General features: G+C 46.3%; 1 protein-coding gene across 1 annotated transcript in view; it reads left to right on the top strand.

Moving 5' to 3' along the window:
- The window catches only part of LOC100433112 (contactin-associated protein-like 4), an 83603-nt gene extending 62759 nt beyond the window's left edge, over nt 1-20844 (top strand). The window contains exons 10-16 of the mRNA XM_054550166.2: nt 1968-2207; nt 8071-8295; nt 9975-10108; nt 11246-11333; nt 18353-18566; nt 18795-18871; nt 19776-20844. Coding sequence (XP_054406141.1) covers nt 1968-2207; nt 8071-8295; nt 9975-10108; nt 11246-11333; nt 18353-18566; nt 18795-18871; nt 19776-19966 — 1169 coding nt within the window. The 3' untranslated portion in view covers nt 19967-20844. The remainder of the gene's footprint in view (nt 1-1967; nt 2208-8070; nt 8296-9974; nt 10109-11245; nt 11334-18352; nt 18567-18794; nt 18872-19775) is intronic.
- Nucleotides 20845-21350: the final 506 nt, after the last annotated feature.

Below are 21350 nucleotides of genomic sequence, written 5' to 3'. Positions count from 1 at the left end.
GAAAAAGCCTCTCTCTCAGGTCCACTTCTGGAAGCTGCCTTCATGATGAAGAATTCTACATGGGTAGCGGCTTCCTTCCGATCCTCCGCAGACACCGCCCAGCGGCCTGACTTTGGCTTCCCTTCTCCCGTGGTCCTTGTCTTTGATGTTTGGTCTCTGGCTCACTTTATCATTTTTTATTTATGTGAACTTTTAAGCAACTTTTTAGTGATGGGCCTTTCTGTTTGCTGTGTTTGCATTTCAGAGAGTTTCATAAACTGTAGGTTTACAGTTTGAATCAAATTAAGACAATTTTCAGCCATAATATTTTTCTCCCCTTTTGAGAGCTGCCACTAGCATCCGTTAGGCTGCTTAAAGTCTCCCCAGAGCTGATGGACGCTCTTTACCTTTCTGCTGTTGTTTTCAGCCTGTTGGCCCCCGTGATTCATTTTGGCTACTTTACATTGCCAAGTATTCAGGTTCACTAATCTTTTCTTCTGAAATGTTTAATATTTGATCTCATTTGATGGGGTTTTTCCTTCTCAAGAATTATAATTTTTATCTCTGAAAGTTCAATTTGGGCTTTGAAATTCTTTCATGTCTCTAAATGTTCAATTATTTCTCTAGCTTAGTCATAATAGCTTTTTAAAATATTCATCTCTGTGAATTCCGTCGTGGATACCATTTCTAGATAAGTGTCAATCGGTTGATATTTCTCCCCGGGACTGGCCGTTGATCCCTGCTTCTTTATACACCTGTCTTTATCGGATACTAGACCTTGTGAATATACCTTGCTGGATACTAGATATGTGTGTATTTCTTTGCACATTTTTGAGCTTTCTTCTGGAATGAAATGAAGGTATTTGGAAACAGCTTGGTTTTTTGTGGTCTTGCTTTTAAGCTTTTTTAGGTGGGACTGAAGAACAATTAGTTTAGTATTAATGTTTCTCACTATTGAGGGAAAACTTTGTTCTGTCCTGTACCAGATGCCCCTGAAGTCTGTGGCTCATCGCTGCGGCAGTGGAGACGGCCCTGTGCATCCCCTGAGGCTGCTCCCTTTAATCTTCTGAGTCCCTCTGTCCTGGCCCCTGATGTTTTTCTTGTGGAGTATGTCAGCCAGTGCTAAGCTCAGTGCTGGAGTGGAAGCTTGCAGATGCCCGGACTCTTCTCCACCCAGCCCTCTGCTCCCCACCCCTCTGGTCCCCACCCCTCTGCTCCCCAGCCCTCTGCTCCCCACCCGTCTGCTCCTCAGCCCTCTGCTCCCCAGCCCTCTGCTCCCCACCCCTCTGCTCCCCAGCCCTCTACTCCCCAGCTCTCTGCTCCCCACCCCTCTGCTCCCCAGCCCTCTGCTCCCCAGCTCTCTGCTCCCCAGCCCTCTGCCAGAAGCTGAGTGCCACTGTCCTCTCTGGCTCTCACCACCTCCCTCCTATCCTGGGAACCCCTCCAGGCAGATGCCTGTGGCTTCCATCTTTATCCCCTCGTCTCCCAGGGATCCTTGACATTTGCATCTCATGTGCAGCATCTTCAGAACTATTGTTTTTTTGTGTGCTTAGCTGCTTTTTACATTGTTTTTAAAGTGGGAGAGTAAACCTAGTCCTTGTCACTCTGTCTTTGTCAGACATCCACGGAAGTTTGTTTTCAATGATGTGAAAAAATTATCACATTTCAGCTAATCATATCAATGTACACTACATCACGTTACAGTTATTGCAGTAATATTGGTGTTTTCTTAAATTTTGTCCTTCATTCTAATGAGACTAACTTAAAAATAATTCCTTAGTTAATTAAGATGGAATCTGTTTAGAATAAAATGAACCAAACTCAACTTTTCTCAAGAAAGGAATACTTTTTCAGTGTTCCTGGAGATTCCTCAAATTTATGTTTCTAAATTTATGTTTGTTCCTAAAGCTTTTGAAAGTCGTGACACTTACACGTCCCATGAAGCCCCCAGGCGATGTCACTGGCTGTGTTCTGTGCTTCTGTTTCAGGTGGCACGGCCGCGAGGCAGAGGGGCTTCCTGGGCTGCATTCGGACGCTGCAGGTGAATGGGAGGATCCTGGACCTGGAGGGAAGGGCGAAGGTCACGCCCGGCGTAGAGCCTGGGTGCCCCAGGCACTGCAGCACCTACGGACACTTGTGTCTCCATGGGGGGCGGTGCCGCGAGAGGCGCCAGGGCTTCTCCTGCGACTGCGAGCTCTCTGCATACACGGGGCCCTTCTGCTCCAGCGGTGAGTGCCAACGGGGACCGGGGCCAAAAGCAGCATGTGGGCCATGTGGACATTTAAGATTTAATACACGTTTTCTGTGTAGCTACTTCATAAAAGTATCTCAATTGCTAACTTCCTGTGGTAAATCACTATTTTACAGCCAATCTTTTTTTTATTAGAAGGAAATGTGACTCTACTGTAAAATTCAGTGTTGATCCCGTGGTCGTCTTGAAATACTAACTGCATTTTATCTTTTTCTAACTTATGCGTATGTTTTCAGATCATGTGTTATTAAAAATCTCCCCCATGTGGCCCTTGACTGTTTCAAAACTACTTCAGGCGACATTATTATTTAAGGTAATACATTCCAGTGTCACAAGAAGAATGCTTTCCAAAAATATATTTTACTAGTATAATAACTACATTTTCCATTAAATATCAAAACAACTAAAACAGCCATTTAAATATCTTGCTCTGGGATTTGTTGATAATCTCTTGACACAGTCAGAGTGATAGGATATTTTTCAGCCTCCCTCACCTACGAAGTTACAAGCCATGCTTCACAAAGATAGAAGGAGCCTGTTGTAAGATGGACATGATTCTGGGAATGTTTTGATGTGTTTCATGCACCCGTGGGCACACACAGAAAACACCATGAAACAAACCCAGCGCTTTTACTCAGGAATCTTTGTGCAGCATCATTCACTGGGCTTTGGAGTATAAGCTTGGATGCAAAATTGGATCAGCTGTTGATTTTCAAAAGAATTAACTGCCTAGAAATAGTGACAACACAATTATATGTTATACTTCAAGAAAACTCTGTGATGACAAACCAAGTCATCTCTCACCATTTCAAGACACAGGGGAAATCCAGTTGTTCCAAAATAAAAACCTCAGATGATGTCAGCACAGGGGGCTGGTGGCACAAGTGTCCCCTCAAGAGCCAAGGGCACCAGAGCAGCTACACATTGGGAAAGGCAGGTCATTGGAAGCAAAGGAAGAGCAGAATGAATGAGTCTCCAAGTGTTAATGCAATCTGTGCCCAAATCATCACCTGATCCCCAAGCTACACAGCCTCAGGAAGACCTTCAAGGGCCGCCAGGACAGCAGGGATCAGTGGAGGCCAACCCTGGGGGAGACAAACTCGCAGGTGTATCCAGGCATGTGAACCACCCACCAGGTCAACAGCAGAGCAAAGATGCAGAGGCAGCAAGGGCAAGCAGAAGGAAGGGCACTTGCAGCGAGGCTTTTGCAGTGTCCAGCTTTCAGTAACATACACCAGACATGCAGACAATCAAGAAATGATACTCCACATACATGGCGAAAATGCGGTTACTGAGAACTGACTCTGAATGGCCCGTTTTTCTCACTGTTTCAGCAAAGACATTCAGTAGATGTTATATATTACTCCAAGAAAATAAAGTTCAGGAAAATAAAGAAAATACACTGTCAATGAATAAGCTGATATGGAACTTCAACAGAGCAATGGAAACCATTTTAAAAACAGATGGAAATGTAGGAGCTGAAAGATACAATTACTGAAATTAAAGAACCAATTGTATATTCCTACATGGGCTCAACAGAAGAAAGAATCGGTGACCTTGAAGGGCAATAAAAATCCCCCAACTGAAGACTAGAAAGATTTGGAGGGAAAGTGAAGAGAGCCTTGGAGTCTCGTGTGACCACATCAATAATTAAATAATTTAATTTTAAACAATCCACACGTCAAAGAGCTCATAAATGAAACTAGAAAATATTTAAATTGACCGATAATAAAAATAACACTACATTAAAATATAACTTGTCACAGCTTCAGCAGTATTTAGAGGAAAATTTATGACTTTAAATTGTTCTATTACAAAAGTATGCAGGTATAAAATTAATAATATAAGTTTCTAATTTAGGAATTTAGATAAAGAAAACCAAAATAAACCCAAAGAAATTAAAAGAGAAAAAGATGAAGTAGAAATAAATGAAATAGAATACAGACAGACAAAGGAAGAGATCCCTGTAATTTAAAGTTGGTTTATGGAGGAGATCAATAAAATTGATAAATTTCTACTAAGACACTCAGGAAAAGGGGAAAGAGGACACAAATTGCGAATGTCAGGAAAAAAGTTATGATGTCATGGCAGAGGCTACAAACTCCAGAATAACCATGGAATATCATGGACAGCATCATAACAATAAATGTCACAACTTAGATTAAATGGGCGCATTCCTTTAAAAGCACAAATTATAAAACTGACCCACAAAGGGTGAATAACTTGTAACCACTAATAATTAAATTTCTAAGTAAAGACCTTCCCACCATAAAAATCTCAGGTTCAGATAATTAATTACTAATTTCTAGAGAATATTTAAGAAAACAACAATACCAGTCTGACACAAGCTGTTTAAGCATAGAAAGGAGGAGAGGATACGTTCCAGCACCATTTCTAAGCCAGCTAAAGATCTGATGTTAAAATCTAATAAAAACTACAAGAAACAAAACAAAAAAACCATAGAAATATTCTTCATGAATACTGACACAAAAATGCTTAACAAAATATTAGCAAAGCAAATCAAATAATATGGAAAAAATAACACCCTGATCAAGTGGTATTAATATCAGAAGTGCAACAGTTTTAATTTTCAAAAATATTTCAAGGAGAGTCATTATATTAACAGAATAAAATAGATAATAAGTTCAGTATATGTGGAAAGCACATTTGACAAAGTACAGTATAACAACTACGAATATAAGGCAAATTTCATAGCTCCAGAGAGAACATCTAACATCCTTTTACTAAAATACTTACTGGTGAAAGAAAGAATGCTTTCCCCTAAAATGGAGAAAAAAGCAAAGATCTCTATTCCCACCATGTCTTTTCAACATGCTGGAAGTCTTAGCCAGTGCAATAAGACAAGAAAAAGAATAAAAAGCCACACATTGGAAAGAAAACATAAAATTCTCTTTAGTCATAGGACATATAATCATCTAAATAGAAAGTCATAAGGAATTTACAAAAACCTACTACAACTAAAAGTCATAGAAAACAGTATACAAAAATTAATTGAATTTCTATGTACTATTACAAACAATGGGACAAATTTCAAAATAAAATTCTATTTAAAATACAATAAAAAGTATATTTACAGATAAACGGAACAAAATAAGTATAAGACCTCTACAGTGGAAACTGCTAAAATAAATGAACATCTAAGTAAATGAGGACTATAATGTGTGGATGAACTGGAAGACTTGGTGTTATTACTATGTCATTTCTTCCAAAGCTGATCTATAAATTGAGTGTTCCGATCAAAATTTTAGCCTAATTGTCCAGCTAATTCTAATTTTAAATGGAAATACATGGGGGTGGTGATTTTGCAAGGAGACAGAAAATCCATACATGTATACACAGATATAGATATAGACCTAGATATAGATACAGATATTCAATAGATTTTTCATAAAAGTGTTAAGGGCATGCGAAGGGGAAAAAGGAAGTGTTTTAAGCTGTGGTTCTGGAACAACAGGATAGCCAAATGGAAAAAATATACATAACGTGACCCTTAACCCATACCACATACAAATATTAACTTGACATGGGTAATAGACACAAATGTAAAAGCTGAAGTTATAAAAACTCTAGTAGAAAACCAAGGAGAACATATTTGTCACCCTGAGGTAGGAAAGTTTCCTAGAATACAAAAAAAAATCATAACAAATTGAATTTTATCAAAGTTAATGACTTTCACTCATCAAAAAACTACTATGATACAACTATTAAAGTACTCACATTATGGGTATCTACTGAAAGACTTAGGTCCGGAATGAGTAAATTTTACAGCCCAATAACAACTCCACCAAAGAAAAGCTACAGATGGCAAATGAGCACCTGAGCAGATGCTCAATGTGATCATCACGAGGGAAATGCAGATTAAACTCACATTTAGACAGCACTGCACAAGCATTTGAATGGCTACACTTGTGCAGACTGATGCTGCCAAGTATAGGCACTGATGCAGAGGAACTGGAATTCCAACACACACTTGGTAGGAGGGTAAACGTTAGTAACTTCGGAGAACTCTTGGGCAGCTTCTGAAACATCACGATTCTGCTATCCGTGATTTTTAAGTGTTCATACAAGACAAATGAAAATGTAGAGGCACCTGAAGTTGCACGCAAACGCCCACGGCAGATTGATTCATCATCTCCAAACCTGGAAGCAACATGAACATTGGGAAGGTTGAAGGGGCGAGCAGGATCTGTGCCACGTCCGGTGAGGTCCTACTCTTCCACAACATGGATGAACGTAGAATCCTTACATTCAGTGAAAGAAGTCAGGCAAAAAGAAAGAGAGAGCTCCCAATGTGTGATTCCGTTTACATGAAATCCAGAAAATGCCAATCAGTGTAGAGTCACAGAAAACAAATCTGTGAGGCCTGGGCAGGGGCTTCTGGAAGGAGTCACTGCCAAGAGCACAGAGGAGAAACTTGGGGATGTTCTGAATACTGATAGTGGCGGTAATTTCATGGGTGGATACACCTCCCAAATCTCTTCCTATTTTACCCTGTAAGTGGGTATGTTTATTGTACTAATTATGTCCCATTAAAGTTAACTGAAAAGATATTTTGTCCCTTCCACGTGAGCACAGATCTCACTTTTTAATGGCTCCCTATCCACCTCTGCTTAGTGCGATCGAAATGCTTTCATGGCGGCAAGCATTACAGGAGAAGTTGATATTGTACTGTGGACAATGAAGAAGTGACCGGGGTGACCTGGGGGTGGGTTTGGGGGAGGTCACTCAGTGACCCTGCCTGGCCAGGTAGGGACCTGCTGTGGCCAGACAGATAAGAGCTGGTGCAGTGATGGAACCACCGATGCCCTCCCGTCCCCATGTACACACTGCACCTGGGGTCATGTCACTGAATGCCAAAAACACACTCATGAACTGACGTAGGAACAGCTGCATGGCCTTCTGATGCCTGGATGCGCAGATCACCACTTTCCTCTCCCAAATTCATGGTGCTGCCCTCAGCTCACCATACATTCGAAGAGCCCGCCTATGTGAAAGCCCAAACGAGCAAGGAAGGAATTGAACCCCCAGAAACCTGTTTCAAGCCGATCCCATAACCTCGATGACTCTCTCGATATCAGTAAAATTATTGCGTAACTTTGTCAAAGTTAATTTATAGGTTACGTGCTGTATGTCTTAATAGCTCATCCTACTCAATTAGGCCTTCAAGATTCCACATCCCCTGTTACAGAAGAACTACTCATTTTCCATGACCACGCTCTTATAATTATTTTCGTAATTGTTCCCTGGCCGTATATATTATTTCCCCAATACTAACAACAAAACTAACTCATACTAGCACCATAGATGCCCAAGAAATCGAGACTGTGTGAACTATTTTACCTGCCATTATCCTAATTTTAATTGCCAGTCGTCAAGTAAGTCTGACTGAAATAACTGGACATTTGTCCCTGGATCTTTGAAGGGCAAGGGGCCCTCTGAGCTCCTTCCTTTATCACTCCTGGAGAAGACTGCCACCTGCAAAGCAGAAGACAAACATGGAGGGAGATTTAAGGAAAGAAACTGAAGACCAAGCAGGTGATGGCCGGGAAGCCTGGCTTCCGCCTGAAACCAAACAGGAGTGCATTGAGCTTGAAATGGCAACATTGCCCTGAAGGATAAGCCTGTGTGATTTTAACACCGAGACTTAATAAGGACTGTCCTGAAGTCTGCAACGGTCAACTGTGATAGTCATTTCTGAGATATATGAGCACTTGTTAGACCAATTTCTACTCTTCTGTTTATTCAAATATTCTAAATATAGGTATACTTGCAATGAGCCTTCAGTCTTTAACAACTTAAAAATGTGCATATTATTTCAGAGATTTCTGCATATTTTGGAACTGGCTCCTCAGTGACTTACAATTTTCAGGAATATTATTCCCCAAGTACGAATGCCACCTCCCACGCTGCCTCATTCCAGGGAGAGACGACGTTGACCCGAGAGACAATCACATTCAGCTTCCGAACGGTGCAAGCCCCAAGCCTGCTGCTTTACGTGGACTCTTTCTACAAGGAGTACCTTTCCATCATCCTTACCAAAAACGGTGAGTGTCATTTTCACGTGAGAAAAGTAAATTATATTAGAACTCTAATAAGATGATGTGTTTAACACCTCTCAAATTACAAATGAGGAAAAAATTGCTTGTTCTCCAAATGTCATTTTGCTTGTATGTGTTTTATTTTGTGGGACTATACAAACATTGTTGCAACAGTGTCATTTCAGTAATTGCATTAAGATCCTTCTGTAAAGTTTTTTGATAAATTTGCACATCTCATGTAAAGAGAACTCTTACTATCCCTGGAAGGTCTTCTTTAGAAGTATAAGGTGTCTGGTTATATATGGAAAATATTTTCACCTTCTTCTAAGGAAAGGGGAGAAGAATTGAGGTGGCGGGAGCCCGGCAAAGCAGGTGCACCAGAGCAGCAGTGTCCTGCCCTGTCCAGGGTCCTATGGTGGGCCCAGCCCCATCCACTTGACAATGAAAGTACAAAATCACAAGCATCAGCCAGCTCCTGCATTTCCATGGTGGGAAATAAGGCCCGGCTTTAAGCATCTTAACTGGAATGTCAGGTGCTGATTTAATATCTGGGGAAACTTTCAAAAATGTCTGGCTAACAGAATTTTAGTACCTCCCCGGTGATCATCAGAACACAGGTCTAAATCTCTTGAAGCAGGTAAAGCTGTCGGAGCTGTGGATCCACAGAGACCTTGCCTCCTGGCAAAAACATATCACAGTACCCAAGTCTCCATGTCCTGGTTACCGATGTGGATTTTGGAACTGAAACCTACTGTGTGTCAAACAAACCAACATGCTGCCATTTCAAGCGCAGCCCCAGGGTTCTGGCATCCAAAGTATGTATGGCTGGAACTTCAAACGCAGTAGGAATGTATTGTCCCCAGGCTGAAACCTTGAACGCAGTAGGAATGTATCATCCCCAGGCTGAAACCTTGAACGCAGTAGGAATGTATCATCCTCAGGCTGAAACCTTGAACGCAGTAGGAATGTATCATCCCCAGGCTGAAACCTTGAACGCAGTAGGAATGTATCATCCTCAGGCTGAAACCTTGAACGCAGTAGGAATGTATCATCCTCAGGCTGGAAGGAACCTGGAAAGTGGTCGCCTTCTCATCCAGTAAAAAGGCAACGAGAGTGGAGTCTAGGCCAGTGTTTAATCCGTGGCCACCACCAGCTGGACTCATCACAGCCCCTCAGGAACCCAGCACCCTCACAGCAACGCATGTGTCAGGGCCGGCTGTGCGTTTCTCTTATTCACCTTTCAGAATCTTGGATGTGCACATAAAGGAGACCGGAACAGACAAACGGAAAATGATTCCAACATTTCACAAAGTTGCAACTTCAGCATTCCCTAATATCATGTTCTTTTTTGCAAAAGTGGCGTGGGCTTTAGACTCCAGCATGTGTGCAATTCAGATGTTCACTTTTAGAAAATTAAGGGTTATAGGAAAGAGAGTTCTTGTTAACAGCAACTTTCCCTTGACCTTGAAATAGCATGATATAGCTGGGGTGGCCCCGGGCGGCACCAGGAGGCAACGCCTTTCCGGAGAGTGAGGACTGGGAACACAGGTGCATCCCAGCGGAACCCTAAACAGACTCCTGCAAAACGTTCCTCTGGAAGCACACGAATAAGAACAACTTCTCTGGAGTACGAAAGGCAGCTTTTAACATATCTCATTTTAAAAATGTTCTATTTTCCCCTTCAGGGAGTTTGCAGATCAGGTACAAGCTGGACACACATCAGGACCCTGACATTGTTAACTTGAATTTCAAGAACATGGCGGATGGGAACCTTTACCACATGAAGATCAGCAGAGAAGAGGGGGTGGTCTTTGTCGAGGTAACGGCTCCTTCCCTGGCATGGGCCCCACTCGAGGCATCACCTAAGGCAGGATTTTCATAATGAAGCTCAGTGCCAGTCCCTGCTCTGTTTTATTCTTATGTGTCATGGACAAAAAGTCAAAATTGTGTCCGCTATTTTTTATTTTTTAGCAATGGAAATCTACCACATGCAGTATAAAATTGTGCCTACTCACATGTCTCCTTATTTGTTTTTTACTAACTAGAGAAATGTCTATTTTATCATGGTAAATTACTGGAATTTTTTTTTTTTTTTTTTTTTTGAGATGGAGTCTCACTCTGTCACCCAGGCTGGAGTGCAGTGGCATGATCTCGGCTTACTGCAACCTCTGCCTCCCAGGTTCAAGTGATTCTTCTGCCTCAGCCTCCCGAGTAGCTGAGATTATAGGCTTGTGCCATCACACCCGGCTAATTTTTGTATTTTTAGTAGAGATGGGGTTTTGCTATGTTGGTCAGGCTGGTCTTGAACTCCTGACCTCGTGATCCACCCATCTCGGGCTCCCAAAGTGCTGGGGTTACAGCCGTGAGCCACTGTGCATGGCTAGAACTGGAATTTTTTTTTTTTTAAATAATTCTCCAGTGGGAATCCATGGGTACAAATGTTATAATAATGTAAAGAGACAGCTTATATAGAAAATGATGATGATTCACTTTTGCCTAACAAAATAGAGTTGATTTGCTGCAGAGTGAGTGAAATTGTGCACTGTCTGGACTTTGAAGGGAGTTTTGACATATTTTCTGTCTACATGGAAAGTATAATTTGGCTTCATGTTTCCGGCTTTATTTTGAGATATGTAAAAGTTCTGATCTTGAACCCAATACTTTGGGCTTTTGCATCTTTTTGTGGGTTCTGCAGATTCCCGATGGTTTGTATTGTATGGAAATAGCAAGAGCTGTGAGGAAAACAGGGAGGGCGAGGAAGGGGATATGGGGGAGGGGCATCTGCCAGATGAAAACTGTGGAGCCGGTGCCCATCGGGGTCCTGAGCTCCCAGGGCTGGTTCTGTCTCCACGGGGCACCACAGACTTTTCATCGGTTTTGCTTTGTTCTCTTTCTTCACTTCCCACCTTGTTCCTTTCGAATCAGAACCTCTCTGGTGTTTGTTTCTCCCGGGCAGGTGAACCAGAAAGCTCGGAGACAAGTGAGCCTGTCGTCCGGCACAGCATTCAAAGCCATCAAATCCTTGGTGCTGGGCAGGATTTTAGGCAAGTAGACCACCCCCGCCAGGTCACAGGGCTGGCCACCAATGCCTGGGCTGTTCACCAATACAAGGAATTGGCCACCTGGTCACCAGTGAACAGGGCTGGCCCCTCGTTTCATGTCAGTTACACCCCTGGTGTCAATCAAGGCAGAGATTGTACTTGTGTCTTAGTGCACACAGTCATGAGGGGCTGCAGGAAAAATGCTTCCGAGGCGATGGGTGAGGGTCACTCCACCAGGAGCTCCACGCTTCTCTCTCTGGCAGCCAAGCACAAGGGGCTGCAGTGATTTTCTCACACACCAAAGAAAAACAGTGATCAAGGCAGGCGTGCAGTTCACAGGTCACAGATCAAACAGTGCAGATTCAGAAACCCTGACTGGATGACGTTTGAGGAAAAATGTAGAAAGCACATGTTTGCTGCCCTTCAGTTCAGGCCAGTGGCGCAGGCCCCACTCGGCTTTGCTGGCAAGTGCGGGCATTTCTGAACGACCTGAGTCTCATCACACTGCCAATCACACGGGGCATAGCACAGGACAGGCGGGCAGGGCCATCGCGGGTCACATGCCACAGCTCCCTTCCCATTTCCACGCTGCACAGTGAAAAGGCCGGCACATTGTCTTAAAGTTTGCTTTTTTAAAAAATAAATGAGCTATAAACATCATGGATACTTACATATCACTTGGGGAGGATAGTTTTGAGGTTTGTTTCATATTTCTGATCTTATATTGGCACTAGTGTGATACATTTTGTCTAAGACAATGATGTTTTAATCTTTTCAGTTATTTGTACCTATATTCTTACTCATTCATATTCTTCCTCAGACATAAGCTGAAAATCCTGAGTGTATGAGGAGACACTTGGGCAGCTGATACAATCTCTGAAAAGCATGATAACGAGGTTTCCAACTCTATTAATGCCCATATATTTTCAAACACCACGTTGGGCATTTAAGCGAGACATCACCATTCTTCAATCATGGACAGTCATGACCTGCCACGCTCCACCAGGTTGCCGTGTTGGGTAGAGGAAAAGTATGTGAAAGACACTGCTTGTATGTTGCCTAATTGAATATTCAAAGTAGGTCTTGTGATGTCACACACACACACACACAACTCTGATGACTGCCACAGTGATTAGCTGCTTTCAGGAAAAACATGGAATAACAAAGTTGATTTAAAGTGTTGAATCTGCTTTGAGAACATGCTTTAGAGTTTGATTAAAACTCCAGCCCCTGATAATTTAGTAACAGATGCACGGATTGCACACTGAATCCTGTCCTGTGATTACGAGTTTTATTCTTAAGCCACACTTGGACACACAGAGGCCCAACCCTCCCTTGAGAAAATGGCAGCAGCAGCACCAACAAAACGGGGGGTTTGTATTCCATATTGACAGCTCAGCTAATTCGATTGATCAGCCAATACCTGCCAATGTCCTGAGTGGTGAGGCCATGTCAGTGGACGAGCAGGCAAGGACCCTTGAGGAGCTCTTGTCCCAGGAGCAGGGTCATGTCACACAGAAGTGAGTGTGAAGCACTGTCCCCAGGGCAGACTGTAGCGTCACGAGGGGGTGAGAGGTGAGCTCCCCGAGCCTGGGCATGTGACCCAGGGACTCGGGAGCAGGAGGCCTACCAGCGGGGCTGGAGGGAGTGAGGTGGCCTGACGCGGGGTGCAGATCACACAGGCCTTACAGGCATTAAGACCACTACAGGGATGCAGACTTTATTCCTGTGAAATATGCGGCCATTGATGGGCAAGGACTGACTTTTATTGTGAGGCTGCCCCGGCCGCTGCGGTGGGAAGGGGGCCTCAGAGTCCAGTCAGGGGCCGCTCGGTCATCCAGGCAACGACGATGCCCTCGACCCGCGTGTGCAGCAGAGAGTGAGAACCTGTGCAGGACCCCCCGATGCGATGGTCACGGAGCCCAGGACACCCCGATGCGGAGGACACAGAGCCCAGGACACCCCGTTGTGGAGGACACAGAGCCCAGGACACCCCGATGCGGAGGACACAGAGCCCAGGACACCCCGATGCGGAGGACACAGAGCCCAGGACCCCACGATGCAATGGACACGGAGCCCAGGACCCCCCCGATGCAAGGGACACAGAGCCCAGGACACCCCGATACGGAGGACACAGAGCCCAGGACCCCACGATGCAATGGACACAGAGCCCAGAACCCCCCGATGCAAGGGACACAGAGCCCAGGACACCCCGATACGGAGGACACAGAGCCCAGGACCCCCCGATGCGATGGACACGGAGCCCAGGACACCCTGATACAGAGGACACGGAGCCCAGGACACCCTGATACGGAGGACACGGAGCCCAGGACACCCTGATACGGAGGACACGGAGCCCAGGACACCCTGATACGGAGGACACGGAGCCCAGGACCCCCCGATGTGGTAGACACAGAGCCCAGGACCCCCCGATGCGGTAGACACGGAGCCAGGACCCCCCGATGAGGAGGACACGGAGCCCAGGACACCCCAATACGGAGGACATGGAGCCCAGGACCCCCCGATGCAAGGGACACGGAGCCCTGGACCCCCCGATGCGGTAGACACAGAGCCCAGGACCCCCGATGCGGAGGACACGGAGCCCAGGACCCCCCGATGCAGTGGACACGGAGCCCAGGACACCCCGATACAAAGGACACGGAGCCCAGGACACCCCGATGCGGTAGACATGGAGCCCAGGACCCCCCGATGCGGTAGACACGGAGCCCAGGACCCCCCACTGCGGTAGACACGGAGCCCAGGACCCCCCGATGCGATGGACATGGAGCCCAGGACCCCCCAATGCAATGGTCATGGAGCCCAGGACCCCCCAATGTGGAGGACACAGAGCCCAGGACCCCCGATACGGAGGACACAGAGCCCAGGACCCCCCAATACAGAGGACACAGCCCAGGACCCCCCGATACGTAGGACACGGAGCCCAGGACCCCCCTATGCGATGGACACAGAGCCCAGGACCCCCTGATATGGAGGACACAGAGCCCAGGACCCCCCGATGTGGAGGACACAGAGCTCAGGACACCCCGATACAGAGGACACAGAGCCCAGGACACCCCAATGTGGTGGACACAGAGCCCAGGACCCCCCCATGTGGTAAACACGGAGCCCAGGACTCCCTGATGCAAGGGACATGGAGCCCAGGACCCCCCGATGTGGTAGACATGGAGCCCAGGACCCCCCAGTGTGGTAGACGTGGAGCCCAGGACCCCCCCGATGCAAGGGACATAGAGCCCAGGACCCCTGGATGCAGTAGACACGGAGCCCAGGACCCCCCGGTGCAGTGGACACAGAGCCCAGGACCCCCCAGTGGGATGGACACGGAGCCCAGGGCCCTGCCCTCACCAGCAGCAGCCCGGCCAAGGGCAGAGCCACCTCTGGGGGTCAGAACTGAGAGGTCTTTCAGTCACCGAGAGCTGAAGCAGGCGTGGAGTCGGGCTGAGGTCTGGGCGGGGACACGTCAGGGCATCCCAGGTGTGTACCTGGTGGGGAGATATTTATCACTCACAGTCCTCTGTGCAGTGAGAAGCAAGGCCACATTTACAACTTTGGCTATGTTGTTTCAGCATATATGACTTTCATTTTCTCCCTAATAATGGCATATATTTTATTCCATCTTTGAAACTATGGCACAGAAAATTTTTGAAAAGTCCTAAAAAATCAAAAGCCATAGAATTGTCCCAGCCTCCCCTGCTCCCTGGACACTCCAGCTATGGGGCCACTGGGATGCCTTAGATCCTGCAGTGGGGGCACCTCCAGGGGAATGGGAGGGTGGCCTCCCCAGAAAAGAGCCCAAGCCAGGCAGACGTAGCCCGATTTTTGTCCTCTGCCAAGCTCTTCCCTCTGCCCCACACCTGGGAGTCACAGGTGTCCCAGCTCTGCACCCACAGGCCAGGCTGCCTTTTCACTGACTAGAGTCATTCTGGGAATTCGGGAAGAGACCGTCTTTCTCCAGGGAGTTGGCTGATCATTCATTGAGACACACATATTGATTAAGTGCTTCTCAGTTCAGTAAATGATGAATGGCGTGGCCTAAACATGAACAAATCCCTGACCTCACAGACGCCAGTCTAAGCAGTAAGATAAAACACACGCAGCTTCACAAAGGTAAGAAGCATTGCACCTTATTTTAAAAGTTCACAGGAGGATTTCTTAAAAAAATACAACTTAGATTCAAATTTCATGTCCAAGTGATTGATGAAACACCTCTGTGAAGTAACAGGCAATATACTGTATAACCGACGAAGAAAATGAACCACATCGTATGAGTGTAATGAATGAATAAAAATGCAAGTATAAAATTAATTTTATATATACCTGTATTCCCTCCAATTAAATGAGTAAAGAACATTAGAGTGAGTTTGAATGTATTGATATTTTTATGCAAGAATTTTATATTCACTGGTGTATTATTCAGACTTGAAAATGTAAGTTTGAAGTTAAAGTTGAGCTGTAAATTTTATAGCTTGAGGCAATTGGATTTCATGAAATTTTAAATAAAAATTCATTTACCATACAGCTAGGGCATGGATTTTGACCAAGTTCTAATGACACTTCTCATGTTTTGATAGTTTTATTTTAAGATGTGTTCTGCCATAAGCCTAATAAACCTCCAAACCATTTTGTAAGCCCAATAAAACTCCAGCCTTATGTTCCGGGTTAGAGGGGTGTATGAAGTGCCTCCTCACCTAAGCCTGCTGAGGTCTGCCGAGAAGACAGTCAGTCATTTTCAGGGATGTGTTCAACATGGAGGTTGGAGGCCAGCACTCACTCCTTCCTGGGAGCCGTGGTTTGAGCTCCATTCTTTCCCTAGGCCAGCCCTCGCGAGCATCTCCCATGTGGATTCCACAGCCAGTGCCCCTGCCAAGGACCCCTGCTCTCCCTCCGGGAGCCTGCAGTGCAGGCTGGGCATGGTGGGGCTGTGGCTGCAGGTGTGTGAAGATGTGGCTTGTCCAGCTCCTCACACAGCACAGCTGATATGGTTTGGCTGTGTTCCCATCCAAATCTTATCTTGAATAGTAGCTCCCATGATCCCCACATGTCGTGAGAGGGACCTGGTGGGAGGTAATTGGATCATGGGGGCGGGTTTTCCCATGCTGTTCTCGTGATAGTGAATAAGTCTCATGAGATCTGATGGTTTTATAAAGGGCAGTTCCCCTGCACACTCTCTCTTGCCTGCCGCCATGTAAGACCTGCCTTTGCTCCTCCCTTGCTTTCTGCCATGATTGTGAGGCCTCCCCAGCCATGTGGAACTGTGAATCCATTAGACCTCTTTCCTTTATAAATCACCCAGTCTCAGGTATGTCTTTATTAGCAGTGTGAGAACAGACTAGCCCAGGGTCATGGTCTGAAATGCATGTTTGTGTTACCACTTGGGAGGGTCTCAGCCACTGGTGCCTGTTCTGGTTCTGTCTTCTCTGATTCTGTATGATGGCCACAGAGTGAGCTTCCTTTAAACCTAAACTCTTCCAGCTTTAACTCTTATCAGGAATACATGCCTCAAAAAGGGATGCTCATAAAGCACCCCACCCTGCTCAGGTGCTGCAGCTTCTGAGGCTGAAGAATTCTGTGCGATTAGGACTCTGTTGATTCTGTGAAGGAACAAAAATCAGTTCTAATAAATAAACTTCTGAAGTGAGGGGAACTTCCAAGGTGAAGCAATAAATAGGGATGATATTTGGAGGTGAGGCCTTGAGGAGGTGATTAGGTTTCCTGATTGGCATTAGTGACTTTTCAGGAAGACAGAGGAGTTCTCCCTTCTTCCTCCTCTCTTCTTGGGCATCTGAGGATACAAGAGGAAGACTGCCAACCACAATCCAGGAAGGGAGCCCTTGCCGGAGACCAAATCTGCCCACATCTCATTCTCAGACTTCTAGCCTCCAGATCTGTAAGAAATGAATGTTTGTTGTTTAAGTCACCTGGTCTGTGTGTTGTGACAGCAGCAGGGCTGACTGAGACCCCAATGTGTACGGGGTACAGGGGATCCAGGAGTCCCAGGTGGCATTCATGGAAATGCCTGAGCACAGCTGATAAATATATAAACTCCACAATCATAGAGGAAGCCATACAGATTGTCATGCAGAAACAAAACATTATGAGACAAAAGCATCGGGCTGACACCAGGCATCTCTGCAACAATGGAGGGAAAGGCATTATTGTGAAGGAAGGTGGCGCGATGAGGACAGAAAGTGGCATGATGATGACGGAAGGTGGTGTGATGATGAAGATGGTGTGATGACAAAGGAAGATGGCGTGATGCTCCTGAGGGCATCAAGTTTGGGTCCTCAGCCAATGACTGAAACCCCGCCACACCCCAGTAGCAAATGCTGGAGAAACTGCTCTGATCAATTACAGCCAAACTGGAGCAGAAATGAACAGGGGAAGGAGGACACATGTGAGGAGGGGATCTCTCGGTCCCTGTTGGCGCACACACTCACTTCTGCGTAGTTCAGCCTGAGTGGCTGTGAATACCGGATACCTGGCTTGGAAACAGGCGCTATGAGTAAATGCGGGTCCACAGTGTGCTCTGATCCGCTGCACGCCCAGAAGGCTGAGGGACTGTTGGCTGAACGTCACTAAATTCTAGTTAAATTCTAAAATAGTTAAGGTTCAAAAACACAAACCATAATGTTAGTGTTCATGAAACAGGCCAATAAATATGTACTAATGTAATTTTTTAATGTGATGTAAATTTAACAGTATTAATCCATTATTTTGTACACAGTATGATTTTATTTTATTTTTAGCAGCATAATTATAAATCTAAACTTTAGGATTTTTTTCACAGATTGGTTTATTTCCTTGCTATTGTTGGTATTCAGTTTATTTGGTGATTAACTGAGAATTATTTTTTGGGAGAGGGTAAAGGCCGAAGCTATTGCTCTGGCGTTCAGCCGCTGTCCAGGCATCCCTGTTTTGTACCCGGGTACCCAAGGCCCATGACGCGCCCCCACACACGCGCCCCCACGCACGCGCGCCTGCTAACCTCTCCCTCTGTCCCGCAGAGCCCGGCGAGCACGTGGACGCGGACACGGCGCGGGCCGGCGCGCGGGGCTTCTCCGGCTGCCTCTCGGCGCTGCAGTTCCAGCGCGTGGCTCCGCTGAAGGCTGCGCTGCTTCCCGGGCGCTCCGGGCTCGCGTCGGTGCGGGGCCCCGTGGCCAGGTCAGGCTGCGGAGCCAGGGCCAGGGAGGACGCGGCGTGGGAACTCACCCACGCTCGAGCACCGCGGACCCAGACAAGGAGCCCCGGGCGGGGGCTCGGGTCACAGTGGGAGGCCCGGGGAGACGCCTGCGGCTCCTGAAACCTCAGCCTTCCGCTCTCTTGCCCAGGTATTTTAAATATGGCAGATGATATCCAGTCTCACTGTGGCTGACAATTTTAAAGTTGAAACGACACAAATTCCAGTTTCCCGAGAATGTCTCACCGTTGCCTACCCTGCTTTTTCCCTGCAGAATATCCTGGTCCTGTGGATGAGGGCGAACCCATAGCTGGCGAGACGAGGGGAGACTCCGCAGTTATTGGAGGTGATTGTGCCGCAAAATTGAGACCCACAGGCACTGGGTTTTGTTTAGTCGTTTCTTTGTTGTGGGATGGAGTCTCTGTCACCCAGGCTGGAGTGCAGTAGCGCGATCTCGGCTCACTGCAACCTCCGCCTCTTGGGTTCAAACGATTCTCCTGCCTCAGCCTCTGGAGTAACTGGGATTACAGGCAGGTGCCATGACATCCAGCTAATTTTTATATTTTTAGTAGAGATAGGGTTTCACCATGTTGGCCAGGCTGGTCTTGAGCTCCTGACCTCGTGATCCATCTGCCTCGGCCTCCCAAAGTGCTGGGATTACAGGCGTGGCATTGGTTTTAATCAGATAATTTCAAATAATGTAGATCCCATAAACTCCATAGTTCATATATTCCTACAGTAAACTTAGCAGCAGGAACCATTCGAGCATGTCCACATTTGTGTGCGGACTGACTCACGTATGAACAGGTTCAATCACATATTGCTGTGACTCACTAGGCCCTGCCCAGGTTATTGAAAAGCCGTCCTGAAGGCATGATGTGGTGCGTCCTGTACTCTAAAAGCTACTCGAGTCTCTGCTTGTGAGTGTGCAGTGCATAAGGTCTGGGAGACAAACGTGTGTTTTCTTCTGGAAGCTTCCAATGACTCTCATAATAAGACTCATAGAGTAAATGCATAAAACAGCACTACACCCAGCAGATTGCTAGACTGAAAAGTCAACTAAATGTTAGGATTCTACCTGACCTAGAATCCTTGAAATTGTGATGTTTCCAGTTTAGAATAAAGCATAGGCTTGGTGAACGCAGAGAGTGATTTTGCTTCAGCTCTGGGCAGTGCAGTCAGCCTTGTGTGCGTTGGGCATGGTGCCGGCAAACACATCCTGACTCTGGGGTTCTCTTCTGCTGCCTCAGGTGTGATCGCCGTTGTGGTGTTCTTTCTACTCTGTCTGGCTGCCATTGCCGTCAGCCTGTATCAGCAGAAGAACTTGTACACACCCAAGGAGGCACCGCCAGAGAGCCACGGCACCAGTGAGACGGTGCTCCAATGCGAGGTCAGCGTGCAGAACGCAGCGCGGGGGACCCAGAAGGAGCACTTCCTCTGAGCGGGAACGAGGGGCAGCACTTCAGTGAGGTGACTCATCACTTCATCCGGGGCTCTCCATGGCCAGAAATGACCTTTGCAAATGCGACAGGCTTCAAGGCAGTCAGGCTGCACAGATGCCCTCTCGGAGGGCCCGGGGCTTTGTCCCGAGACATTGTCCTTTACCCTCCTTCATGCCCTTCACATCACCATGAGTTAGACAGCTTCATAATCCGGGTTAGTTTCCCATCCCCTGATGTGATTTACACTGACGTTTAACTTGCTTAGCAACTGTGAGTTTTGTAAGGGAAAGAGTTCTCTGCCAAAGTCGGACCTGCAGCTCCATTTGATCTGCACACACAGGCTGCCTTTAGTCATTGCTGTTGGTTTCCACAGAACTGAGCTTCCTCTTGACCGTGTCTGTTGAATTTTTAGGTCTTCTTGCGAGCCATAGACAAGGGGACAAAAATGAACAGCCTGCCTGCCTTGCTGTCTGCTGGCCAATGCAAAGTGTTATTCCTCTGTTGAGATTTTTATTTTTCGGTTTGTTTGCATTGCTTTTGTTTAGTTTTTCATGTTCAAATGTTCATGATGAATATGGAAATGTCTGGTACTAACTTCCAGTCTTCAGCTGTGAAACTGAAAATCCACAGGGAGCAACACTCTGGAGTTAACCGCGCACTCTGTTTGCTCTGTTTTCTTCTAATGTCACCGAGGCCGGTACTGATGGTCTGTTCCAGACTCTCAGCCGTGCCCTGACTCATGCTGACCTCACAAAGGTTTCTGCTTTCTCTTTTTCAAACTAAGGTTGAAGAGCAGGTAGAACCACAAATTCTTAATAATGAAATGTATTTTTATTTGCATCTGCAATACCTGAATGATACATACTAGTAAATTTATTTCCCTAAACTCTTGGGTGATTATGTGGGTTTTCTTTGTAGCGATAAAATGCTCCTGTCTTTTGCCACGTGTTCACTTGATGCTCCCTGGGGCTCTCATGACTTTCCTTGCTGTCCTGGCACACGACTGCAAGCAGCTCCACTCCCAAGTGTTTGAAGCGTCTCTGGCTGTATCGTGCCTCCTTTTCTGAGGTTGGATCTGCTTCAGGCTCGGACCGCAGTATGCCTTGCTGGCCGTCACAATGCCCTGCGTATGTTGGACTTTCAGCTGCAGTCCTGTGCTCACCAGGACCACCAGGATAATCTCAAAATCCATGATTCTGGCCTCGGTTCCAGGATGTGGAGGTCCATTTCTCAGACTTTCCAAAACCAGGGCGTGAGGTCTGTGTCTTCTTAGTGTGCAGACCAGGAGAACAGCTGGTGGGAGGTTCACCTACCACCCTCTATCCCGCACTGAATTTCAAATCTCTGATCAATGAATCATCACACGGAGCCCCCATTAAGGTC

Source organism: Pongo abelii, chromosome 11 (assembly GCF_028885655.2).
Source record: "Pongo abelii isolate AG06213 chromosome 11, NHGRI_mPonAbe1-v2.0_pri, whole genome shotgun sequence".
Taxonomy (NCBI): domain Eukaryota; kingdom Metazoa; phylum Chordata; class Mammalia; order Primates; family Hominidae; genus Pongo; species Pongo abelii.
This window is presented reverse-complemented; position numbering and strand designations above follow the sequence as displayed.